The sequence below is a fragment of the Dryobates pubescens genome, chromosome 20 (genome assembly GCF_014839835.1).
Source record: "Dryobates pubescens isolate bDryPub1 chromosome 20, bDryPub1.pri, whole genome shotgun sequence".
Classification (NCBI taxonomy): domain Eukaryota; kingdom Metazoa; phylum Chordata; class Aves; order Piciformes; family Picidae; genus Dryobates; species Dryobates pubescens.
Window position 1 is genome coordinate 13,863,415 of NC_071631.1, and position 12,651 is coordinate 13,876,065.

Consider the following 12,651-nt stretch of genomic DNA (forward strand, 5'->3'; position numbering starts at 1 on the left):
GTGCCACTGGTGAGGAATTTGGTAGAACACAACTTCAGACATTTCCAGTAATAAAGGGGTTCTCTGGGTACTCATCTATTGCTCCTCATAATCCTGGACGTCACCAAGTATTTTCAGACTCATTTGGTATGTGGAGACTCACAGCTCCTCTAGCACCAGCTTTTACTCCTTGCAGCCTGTGCTGTTTTGTGCTTAGGTTGGGCTCTCCTCAGATGGGGCTGTTTGCTCTCACAAGTAAACAGGCTCAATAATTGCAGCCTTCCCTCTGGAAATGAAACAGGCCTCATGCCTCACACAGGCTTTTCACCAAACCTTTTCCATGGGATTGGAGTTTAAGCTCAGAGGAAGCCACGCAATGTTCAGTCTTTGAGGATCCCACTGTGGTTGCTGATACCCTGCTCACAGCACAATGTAAAGGAAACTTGGGAGGGGGTGGCACCTGAAGTGCTGGGCTCCCAGAGGTTCCACCCACACAATCTGGCAGCAGCTGAACATCAGCCAAGTGACACAGCCAGCAAGGTTTATAAAGCCCATAATAGTCAGAACAAAGGCTGCTGTGGCTGACCTGCAGTCCAGAGCTCTACAATCACCTCTAACGTACCTTCCTTCCTACCGCTGAGGACCACGCTGTCCACAAAAGCATGCAGAAGGGAGCCTTGGCTGAGGTGAAGGAGGAAGGTAAATAAAGACACTAAAACGTTCCCTCACTGAGCTATTCCATGACCAGCTGGTGGTTCATCTTCATCACTTTCATCAACAAATAGCTCTGTTTCTAAGTGTTTTAAGTTGCTCCTGTGTTAAATTCTTCTCTATTGCCCACACTATACTAGGCACTTTCCAAAATGCAGAAGGCAGCTGCTGCCTTCTTAGAAGAGCTTATCAAATCCAGAGACCAAATAGATAAAAGAAGAGAAGAAAATGATGCAGCCAGTAAGCTGAGAGAACAGATGACAAACTTATGTGCTGGTTTTCTGCTATTTGTTTTACAGGAGAAACTCTCTGATCCATCCCAGATACTTCCTCCTGGTTTGCCCTTCACCATGTTTTACTCTGCGCTGTTCCCAAGGAACTCCTCTCTGCTGCAATGCAAACCAGAAGCTCTTCAGCATTTTTGTTTGTTTGTTTCTTTTGTTTTATGACTACAAACCACTTTTCTTTTAGGGCTGCTTGCTCCAGTTTCACACACATGCACGCATATACCACTGGTCATTTGTCAGACCTGAGGAATATCTTCCACATCTTCCTCCCATACATCTTCACTGCTGTTTATTTGCCTATGCTGAGGGGGCTTAAGACTTTCACAAGACAATAAGCAACATCCACTCACCAAGCTCACTGCCCAGGGACCCAGGTCCAAAAATCTTCCCAGCAAATCAAGAGCTCGCAGCCGATGGACCTGGCTCAGCAGCACCTGAAGAGGAGAGGGACAAGAGTTATTGACACTGTAGTGACCAAAACTGACTGCAGAGCAAATGGAAAGGACCTCAGGATCACTATTCCACTTTGAACAACCTGGTGACCTGAAGGAAAATGCTGGAAGACAAACCCTGAGTGCTGAACACTTCCATAGAATCACAGAATCCATGGAATCATTTCAGCTGGAAAAACTCTCTAAGACCATCAGAGCCAACTGTCAGCCTAACACCACCATACCCACTAAAACATGTCCCAAAGTGCCATGTCCACACATTTTTTGAACACCTGCAGGGATGGTGACTCCATCACCTCTCTGGGCAGCCTGTTCCAATGCCTGATAACCCTTTCAGCAAAGACTTTCTTCCTAATATCCAATCCAAGATGTCACCAGTGGGCTGCTGTCCCTCCTGATAACTCTCCTTCACGAAGCTCCTGCAGATAGACACAAACACCTTCCTAGGAGCACAGTTATACTCAGTCTCCATGTCACTGCTCCACTTGTTCTCTCTGTTAATTTTCCTCTCAGGCACAGTGGTTCCTATGCAGCACAGCTCTGCCTGATGGAAGCAGCCCTTATGGATTTCAAATATTCTCATCATACCACTTGCCCTCCCCCAGTGAAGAGGGAACACAACTGTATCTGCAGGGTGAATTCAAAGGTGAGCAAAAACCCCATCCTGCCATTACTCAAAACAGCTCAGAAGGAGAAAAAGAGGCTTTGCTTTCCTTGGCAAATCAATGTAAGAGACTTAAGAGGAAGGCAAAAGGTCACATTAGTCATTAATAAAAATCTCATTAAAACAGAGTCTGACAATGATAATGAGGTGGTAGTTTACTGGCTTATACCTACTCTGGTGTGAAATATTAACAGGCAGACTTTCAGTTCTTAATCTCCTTAACAGACATAAGATATTGGAATGCAACATTTAATCCTCAGCTTAAATTGAGGAACATCTCTCAGTGTGGGTCTCAGGGAAAGAGCCTCGTTGATTTAGCTCCCCAATTCCATTTCTTTCTCAGTGTTTTTCCACACTGCAAATTCAAATTAAATTATTTTTCATGTTTAATATCAAAGAACTACTAAATTACTTGGCTCATGCCTCATACTATGGATGAGTGATACTAAAGTTCTGCAGAAAAAGTCCAGAAAATGATGACAGGAGGATGTGTTAACTACTCTAATTGTTTCACTTCTTGAGTATGGGAGCTTGGGACAGGTCATGAGAGAAAGCATTTTGGTCATCCTGCCCTAGTTGGCACCAGCCTAGACCATAAACTTACTACAGAACTTGGCATGATTAACAATGTGCTTTAAAGGTGCCCAGCACAGGAATAACAGGGGCAGCTGTTTGAGATTAAAGCAGTAATAGAAACCAGGGCATGGTGGAAGCTGGGCTGGGCTGAAACACCAGCCAGGAACATGCTAGTTGTGAAGTGCTTGCACAGATGATGGGAGGTCGACAGATTTGACATTGCTGTTCTTATCCAACTTTCAGGAGAAAACCAAGTAAATCCACAAATTCTGTCAGAGCTGGGGGAAAAAAATGATGTAATTGAAAAGGATTTCCAAGTGAAGATGCAACCCCACATCTCAATACTGCTTAGCATCCCACAAGAACCTTTAACCAAATCAAACTTTGTCTTACTTTAAAAGCTCCATTTCGTTCCTTTCATAAACACAAAAGCCATCAATCTCTGCCAGGTTTTTATAGTCCTGCTTCCCAAGCTGATCTGCACAATAACCTGAAGCCAAGACAAATGCTAGAGGTCTGGATAGGAGTCTCTGCACAATTTGGGAATTTTCAGTGAAATTCCAAAATGTGCCACTGTATGCCCACAGTGCTGCAACACATCTCTCCCTGATGGTTCATAGATTCTCAGATTGGTTTGGGTTGGAAAGGACCTGAAATATTATCTGCTTTCAACTCCACTGCCCTGGGCAGAGACACCTTCCAAAGTCCTCACCCAACCTGGCCTTGAACACCTCCAGGGAGGGGGCACCATTCGTCTATCATTAAGAAGATAGGGAGCTAATGATGTCCGTGCATGCAAGTTAGAGAATAACCAGGCCACAGGAGGATAATTTAGAAGTAATAGTAATTTAGAAGTAAAAGAAGTTCTGTTTCAGTAGGAATCTTCAACAAACCACAGAAGGGGACTTCAAGCAGAGGTCTCCTCGTGGCGTTCTGAGGAGGAAGTGCCACTCTTGTCTGCATGTGCTGGAGATGGCATGGCAGGAGGCACCTTGACAAGGATCAAAGCATCTGCTGCTTGGGCTCATTCAGGTTGTGCTTGTGCTAACTTCTCTTGGCTGACTTCTCTCTTCTCTGCATGAGGAAGTGACCTGTGTCCAATCTGCCCCATGCACAGCAAGAATTCACAACAGAAAGCAACTTCCTGCAGCCCATTAAAAGGCCATTTACAAAGGATCATTGCCCTGTCCTTGACAAACCCATCACTGCATGGCTGGCATCATGGCCCTGGCACTCAAGTATCTTCTTTCCTCAGGGGTACATCTAAAATGGGAAAACATAATCAGCCTTTGTTTGGCTACAGCTGCGTAGTCTAAGCACTCCCAAGGGGTCAAAGCTAAAAGACACTCAGAGGGGACTGAAATGCACTTCTTTTCCCTCTCTTAACCACTTGGTCTCTGATTCAAAGTATCTTGAACCTGTAAAGCAATCCTCTTCCACTATACAATTAATAGGCTTTAATTATAAGAATAATTACTTTGTCCTAGCTCATTTTTGCTCCAGGAAAGAAAGCAGGTTCCTTTGCCAGGTGACCTCTCAATTCCACTGCAAGATTGAGCTACCTGCAGAGCCCACTGGTGCCAAGTAATTCACTGAAAAGCGGCAAAGTTGGTGCTAGAGTAGAAGCCTGCCTTCTGCCATTGCAGTGAAGGAGATAAACCATACATCTGTGCATCCAGCTGATCCCTCAAGGCTTGGGAGGCTCAGGGAAATGAAGATTTTGTCTTACAGAGACTGATGTCCTGTCAGTCACAAAACAAGCTGGCAGCTAATGGAGGGCAGGGGAATCGTCTCACGTTTAGTGAAAGGAATCACATATCCTTGGACAAGTGACAGGAACCATGTCCCTTTAAACAAGAAGACTTTAAATTTTGCTACCTGGTAGAGAAGAGACCACAGCTACCTTCATGAGGGTTTATATTTCTGTCAACACAACCTCCTGGGGAGAAAAGGACATCAGCAGATGACAATTGTAATATGTGGCTTGTCATAAAACATTATTTAGAACAAGGTGTTATGTTTCTCCTGGATTTACTTCTTCATACACATGAACTTTGTCTAGTCTGAGCAAATGCCTACCAGAACTCTGCATTCCTTCCAGGCATGGTCTTCAGAGAATTGTTTCTATGTTCTTGCAGAAAAATTTCAGCATCACATTAAAGGGAACACTCTCCAGGCTGTACCAGACAGATAAAGAAGCCATTTCCAAACTATTTACGCTGCAGTAACTTCCACTTTATGAAAACAGAAAGAAGATAAAGTCTCTGCCTGACAGAGTTGGCATGTAGGAGGAGATACTGCAGGAGAAAACAACAAAGATGCACTAATCTGTGAAAAATTTGTGCTAATGCAGAGCAAGAGAGGAGGCAGCAGAGCCTGATACTGCTGGAGCTGCAAATGGACTAGAGCAGGAAGTTTTGTTCAACAGAGAGTGAAGGCACAGGGGAAAGCAAAGCACTTTGTCTTCATCTGCACAGGTCTGGGAACCACACAATCAGCTCTAATTAATCCTGAAGGAGCCCACGTAATTTCTGTACCCAGCTGCCATCTGGTTGGCAGCACAGAGCTCAGCAGGCAGGAGGGGAGGGCAGAGAGGTACTGTGTCAGTGGTGCCCGAGCTCTGCCTGGCTGCTCACCTGCAGGACGATGGGCAGCTGCTCCGGGGGGTTGCGGTTCTCCACGCCCATGGTCAGCCACACCTGGAAAGCTGTCAGCTGCTCTGCGAAGAAGGGGCTGTGCTGCAGGAACAAGAACAGGAATGCAAGTTGGGTTTAAAATGAAAAGGAAAGGAAGTGAATAGAATAGAATAGAATAGAATAGAATAGAATAGAATAGAATAGAATAGAATAGAATAGAATAGAATAGAATAGAATAGAATAGAATAGAATAATCCAGGTTGGAAAAGACCTTTGAGATCATCGAGTCCAACCTATCATCCAACACCATCTAATGAACTAAACCATGGCACCAAGCACCCCATCCAGTCTCTTCCTAAACACCTCCAGTGGTGGTGACTCCACCACCTCCCTGGGCAGCCCATTCCAATGGCCACTCACTCTTTCTGGGAAGAACCAGCTATGGACTCACGCAGGTTATTGTTTCCAAACCCTGTTCTCTTTAACTGACTCACGTTTATTTGGAAGAGACCTTTAAGATCACCAAGGCCAACTGTTGACCCAACACTTGTCAAGTCACCACTAAATTATGTCCCTCAGCCCCACATCTACAAAGCTTTTCAATCCCTCCAGTGATAAGGATTCCACTGCTTCCCTGAGCAGCCTGTTCCAGAGCTTGACAGCTCCTTTGGAGAAGGATTTTTCCCTCCTGTCCAACCTAAACCTCCCTTGGCACAACCTGAGGCCATTTCCTTTCATCACATCATTTGTTCCTTGGGAGAAGAGGCTGAACCTCACCTTGCCCCAGCCTCCTTTTAGGTAGTTGTAGAGAACAGTGAGGTCTCCCCTCAGGCTCTTCTTCTCCAGGCTGAAAAATCCCAGTTGCCTCAGCTGCTCCTCACCAGCCGTGTTCTCCAGACCCTTCACCAGCTTTGTTGCCCTTCTCTGGACATGCTCCAGCACCTCAGTGTCCTTCTTGGACTGAAGGGCCCAAAACTAAATCCAGTATTTGAGTTGTGGCCTCACCAGTGCAAAGTGCAAGGGAACAGTCACTTTCCCAGTCTGTTGGCCACACTATTTCTAATGTATAACACTTTTCCCAAGACTGACCAGATGCAGTTCCCTCTAAATATGCTGCCATTCTCTGTTGGAAGTGGTTGGGAAAAAGGAGAAGGAAAGAGAAGAGAACCAGGGGAAAGTATCACAAACAGGTTTAGGGAAATCTGGTTCATTTTTTCCACATGAGAAGCAGGTAGAACAGCACTGGATTTATCTCTCTGCAGAGATGGCTTCAATCTTGTAGCAGCACACAGCTCTGCCTCTGCCCAGTCCACAGGGAACACAATCCAGCAACAATGAAAAATGTCTGTCCACACCTCAGTCTTCCCTGGCTACCATAAACCTTTCCTACAAACTGGGAATTCAGACCTGCTTTTTTGGGCTGTACAAAAGCTGCCTCCTATTTATAAGGGGTTTAATTCAAACCCTTTTCTTAGCTAGCCATAATTTCTGCCACCTGTAATGCACTATGAGGACCTCACACAAGCAAAGAAAGATCAGAAAATTCACCTCAGATATTGAATCCAGTAATTTAATTAGAGATATCCTGGTAGTGGGGATTCTTATCAGCATAAAAATAACATGCAGAGTGTTACTTTATTTAATAGACTTCTCACTAGTGCCCTGCTAAGCATCTGAAAGGGGGAGTGAGCTCCCATCAGCTCATACTCATCAGTTGTACTTGGCTACTTTGTACTTAAGCCAGTACAATCAGATGTTACTTTACAAAATGCAGCTGAATGGTATCCAGTAAATAGGAAGGATACTGGCTTGTAGGACCTCTAGACATAAAAGACCCTGGTTTAGGGGACAGCAAATACAAGCAGAGAAAATCAGACACACTTTGAAAAACACTCAATGTAACTGTGATCCTCCTCAAATGAGATGTGATCCTCTGGAGGTGCACCACACTGGCAGAAATGTGGTGGAGGCCCCATCTCTGGAGACAGTCAAGGTCAAATTTCATGGGGACCTGAGCAGCCTGATCTAGTTGGAGATGTTCCTGCACACTTCAGGGGGCTTGGACAAGATGACCATTGAGAGGCCTTTCCAACCCAGTGCATTCTAAGATACTCTGAAATAGGAAGTTTACTTGGCGAAATCTGACATTCTGCAGCACACTTCAGTCCCTGGAGCCTGCTCCAGTGTGCAGAGCATCTCTCATCTCCCAAAACCAGTGAGGACTGGCCAACAATCTGACACTTATCCCAAAATGCTCTGCCCCATTGTGCATGCTCAGACAGTTCTTGGGCAGCACTGGCAGAACTGTTCCTTTTGCCATCCTTCACACACCAGGTATGAGCTAAGTACTGACCACAGCAGCTTCCAGTTTGAAATCTACAGGGAAAGAGAAATCAAGGGGGAAGGAGGCAGGGAAGGGATGGGAGGAGGAAAAATAAACCAACCCAAACCTGCCAGAAGCCAAATCACACCCCTGCATCTCCCCGCACCAGTGCTGGGAGCCCACAGGCCCTTCTCCAACAGGTTATTGTATTTTCTGGGTCTGCCTAGGAAAGAACACCTCAAGAATCGGCAGAAGTCAGCTGCACGTGGTGTATAATGTGCTGCTGAAACAGAACAGCCCTGAAGAGATTATCAATTGCTTTATCCAGGGCCAGACTGGACTCTTAAAGCTGCCGCAGCTGAGGCGGCCGGCGGATGGATGGCAGCAGGTAATCCTGTGACTCACCACCCCAGACACTGATTGCTGCTTCTGCCAGCCCAGTTATGAAACAGGCTGACCAACCCCAGTAATGCAATGCCCCAGCCCCCTCCTTGCACTGAGCAATTCCTCCCAGATTACTGCTGGCCAGCAGCAGCTAACCTCCTCTGATATACAATGCTTCTTGTCAGGCATAAATCAAGAGGTTTGAGGGCAAAACGTTGATTAGAACACAAGGAACAGATCAGAGATGTGTGTCCCTCTGCTCCAACTATTTGTCACAGTGTAGAACTAACCCCTTTCCACTCCCTCCCAAGCTTCCTATTTCAGCAGGTGTCTCAGAGATGTTCAGCAGGTTAATATGTGGCCCCTCCCTACAAAGCAGGCACAAACCTACACAGATTAATCACGCTGGATGTTAAAGGAAAGCCTAAGGAAGAGCTCAAAGGCAGGCTCATGGCATCTTCTGTGTCTGGTGCCCAGGCTAGCTTGGAAACTCGTAGCACTCAGGCTCCCAGCTGTGCCTGCACGTTGATAGCTCTACTCACCTCAAGTTCTAGCCAAAACACACCAGAATTTACATTTCTCAGGCTTGAAAATCTGCTTGCAAATTGTTGCCATCCTAGCTTGACTCACTCGCTAGTTAAAAATGAACACTCTTACTTGCTGATCTCTTGCCTAATCCCTGGCAAGTGTCTGCCTCTCTCATGCCTGAAATGCACAGAAATGTGCGATATTTCAACTCACTTAACAGTGAGTGCCCAGATGAGGTCTAAAACTAATATAAAAGCACCCCCTGATGTTGTTAGAGACCTGGAAAAAAATAAATCAATGGAAGCTAAGAGAGGAAAAATCCTATCTGTCTAAATTTTAAAATACAGCAGGGAAAGAAAAGGGTGGGAGGATAAAAGCTTGAGGGCATCTTTCTCAACCCTTGCCCTCACACAAGTCCATAGCTCTCCTGTGCTTGGGTCTTTGGAGACAGACTGAGCTCGCAGCCAGAAAACCTTTTGGAAGCTTGGTAACAGATTAACTGCAAGAATGTTGCTGTGAAATTAGAGGGAGCATCATGGTGGAACAGGTAGCTGAGGCTGTACAGTGATTATGTTTAAGAGTTTACATTCATGAAATGTCAAAGCAATACAGGAAAAATCCATTCTGACTACAGCCAAATACTACGTTAAAAAAATGTCACTTTTCTCCTCTCTGGCATGAACTAAAGTTTAAAACAAAAGAACCCCAGTGACTCATCCTGACACCACCATGCTCAAGAAAACTCTTTGGACATATCCCAACCTCTATTTTGCTTATTTGGACATAACTCATTCTGCTTAGAGATAATTTTCATGCTGAAGTTTTTCATTGCCAAAAATCACCCTGGCCCACTGGGCTGCTTTTGGTAACAACATTGTTAGACAGGACTCAGTGCTCTGGAATCTTAAGAGCCAGGTCCCAAGCCTCCTTTCTTCTGGATGGAGTTTCCTCCACACCAAGACATCTCATGCAACAGTGAAGAACTCAGAGTTGATTTTCTGTCTACTTCTCTAAGTGAGGTCAGCAGACAGGGCTCAAGAAGCAAAAGGAATCTGCTGAACTGAGGTTTCAAACAATGGGTTAAAGTGGTCACCCAGCATTTCAAGAAGTTCTCCAACTTACCCTAAAGGCTGTTCCTTCCTCTATAATTGTAGGTAACTGGGAAAGGCAAATGTCAACTGCAAGGTCCCAGGCTTGCCTAGAGAAAAGGGTGGAAGAGGAAGGAGAAGTCATTACAAGTCATTCATAAGTAGTACCTAGGTAAAAGTAGATTCTGTCACACCAGTGTGTGGGCAAGGCAGTATTGTCTGACTGGCTTAGAAATGTTTCACATTCTCTTTTATAAAGTACAAGTCTAACATAGTAAAACTATTCAGAAAAACAGAGAGAAGCTCTAGTCCAGCATCTTATCTCAGGCTCACCAACACAGAACCATAGAATCACAGAGTGGCTTAGGTTGGAAGGGACTCCAACTTCCTGCCATGGGCGGGAACATCTCTCAACTAGATTCAGCTGCTCAAGGCCTCATCCAGCCTCACCTTCAACACCTCCAGGAAGGAGGCATCCACAACCTCCCTAGGCAACCCATTCCAGAGTCTCACCACCCTTGTACTGACGAACTTCTTCCTAAGATCCAGCCTCACCCTGCTCTCCCTCAGCTTCAAACCATTTCCCTTTGTCCTGTCTCTAGACACCCTTATGAAAAGTCCCTCTCCAGCATTCCTGTAGAATCCTTTCAGATATTGGAAGGCAGCTCTAAGGTCCTCCCAGAGTCTTCTCTTCTCCAGGCTGAACAACCCCAGCTCCCTCAGCCTGTCCTCTTAGCAGAGGTGCTCCAGCCCTTGGATCATCTTTGTGGCCTCCTCTGGCCTCACTGCAACAGTTCCATGTCCTTCTTATGCTGGGGACACCAGAACTGGAAGCAGTATTTGAGGTGGGGTCTCACAAGAGCAAAGTAAAGGGGCAGAATCCCTTCTTGCCCTGCTAGCCACACTCCTCTGGATGCCGCATAAACAAAACAAAATGTGAGCAAGGTAAAAAATGATCCCAGCTGAAGTTCACAGTAACTGCTCCTCTACATAACACAGAAAGAAGCCAGAGTGAACTGAGGTCTTATTCTCTCCATGTCCTCATGCCAAGATGGATGGCATTTTTTATATTCAACTAGAAAATTAATTCAGTCCTGGATTAGGTCCAACCCACAATCCTTCAGCACACACCTCTCCTGCACACAAACCCTCACTACCTCTGCATTCCAGTCACATCAGAACGGCTCAGGGAGATGCATTCCTGCTGCCAAGCTCTCCAACTCACAGCTCCTGGGTACACCTACACCACCACGCTGCTCCTCCTGTCCCTCATCCCCACACAGGCACTGTGTCACTGCACACAGCGCCAGGAAAAGTCATTCAGGCTCCATTAGTCTGAGTTGGGTTTTGTGTGGCAGCCTTGGTCACAAATGCTGGCTCTACATGACTCCCTGCAAGGATGGAGGGACATACACTAAAATATATAAAGATCTCTGTTTTCTCACTCACCTCTCCTCCTACTTAATGGCTAAAGCCTTGTGACTTACAGTGTCTTAGTGCTACAGTTACAAGAGCACATAAATCACACACAGTTGCTAAGGAACCTGTTGCGGCTGATTCAGTGCAAATGAAATTCACTAACAGTCAGCTTTGAAACGCTCCCAAACTAAAATAAATGCATTTGGTCTCCAAAGTTTCTGAAACACCTCCAAAAAAAAAAGCTAAACAATTACTTTTTGCCCCCCAAACAATTATCCCTACTCCATCCATGTATGCGTCATGCACTTTTCATTTTACCATAGGAATACATGCACTGGGAAAGGCCAGGAAGCTAAAGCACCACCCGGTGGGATTCCTACACAAAGCTCTCATTTACTCTCCAGATGCATTTGCTCTTCCATGGCTGGTGGCCATCAAGTGTTAACATCAATAGGCTGAGCAATTTTTCGTCTCCTCTGAACGTTTGCAGACATAAGGCCACAGGTGATAATCAATGCAGTGTATTTTAGTTACCTGCTTCAAGAAGTTCTTAAATCACCATGGTTTGAGTCAAGCAAAGCTTTCCATTAGAACAATTGCTGAGCAACACCTCTCCCATCAGCCTGACTGGCAGACTGTTCTCAGCTGAAAACTATCACTCCAATTAGATGGAAAAATAAAGCTCTTGCATTTCTTCCATGGATTCGAAAGCTGCAGCTCGCTTTAGCTGCCCCAGATCTTATGCCTCTGCTTCACAGCATTCACCTTCCACTTGACAGTTTGCTGCCAATATAATTAAGAGGTAATCAAGAGATAATCAAAACATGGGCAACAAATGCTTCCCACATGCTCAATAAAGGCCCATGCTGGAGACAAACTGTTTACACAGAGCTGATGAGAGAGAGATTTCTTCCTGTTTGAGGCAGAGCCAATTAGGGCAAATAGATAATTTTACTGCAAGCAAAGAATGAAGATTTCTGACTTCCAGGTTTCTTGGAGGAATGAGCAACACCACCTAAAGAAATTCTCTCAAGCATTAGAGAGTGGCAACACACAGTGCCTTTGAGGTGAGTTTTACTACACAGGAGCAAAATGGCTTAGAGATCAGAGCCAGCTACTCTTATTTTGCCTGCCTATAAAAGGATTCTGTATTGCAAAGGCACAAAGCTAAGATGCTGAGCTCCTCAAAGCACTAATACTGCTTTAAAACATCCAAAGCAGCCTACTAAAATAAAATCTCAAAGGTTTTAAGTGTTATAAGAAAGAACAAATAAAATTTTTAACAGATATTTTAGTAGATTAACCCCAAAATCTCTTTCAGTGCTTCTCAAAGCAGGCCATTGACAACCAGTGCAGCCACACAGCCTACATTACTCAATCCTTCAAGAGTAACCACCGGCATAAAATCTTAGCACCACTGCTCATCACATTCTAGAGAGGTGCTGATCAGCATCAATTGTGTGAGAGACTCTCAATCCAAACACTTCAAATGTTCTCCAGCCTTTCCAAACGAGCCCACCACATCACTTCTGCTCTGTCTCTGCAGGAAACAGAAAACCTCCCCAGCAACAAGACACATGAGCCAACAGCAGCTTTGCCTCAAG

The 12,651-nt window shown here is 45.2% G+C and overlaps 1 protein-coding gene across 5 annotated transcripts in view; it reads right to left on the minus strand.

The window, feature by feature from the left end:
- RPTOR (regulatory associated protein of MTOR complex 1) overlaps positions 1 to 12,651 on the minus strand; it is a 171,637-nt gene that overhangs the window by 68,472 nt on the left and 90,514 nt on the right. For all 5 annotated transcript variants that reach the window (XM_054170561.1, XM_054170560.1, XM_054170559.1 and 2 more), the window contains 3 exons: positions 9,663 to 9,738; positions 5,306 to 5,407; positions 1,328 to 1,411 (listed from right to left, as the gene is read on the minus strand). In XM_054170561.1, the coding sequence (XP_054026536.1) occupies positions 1,328 to 1,411; positions 5,306 to 5,407; positions 9,663 to 9,738 (262 nt within the window). The remainder of the gene's footprint in view (positions 1 to 1,327; positions 1,412 to 5,305; positions 5,408 to 9,662; positions 9,739 to 12,651) is intronic.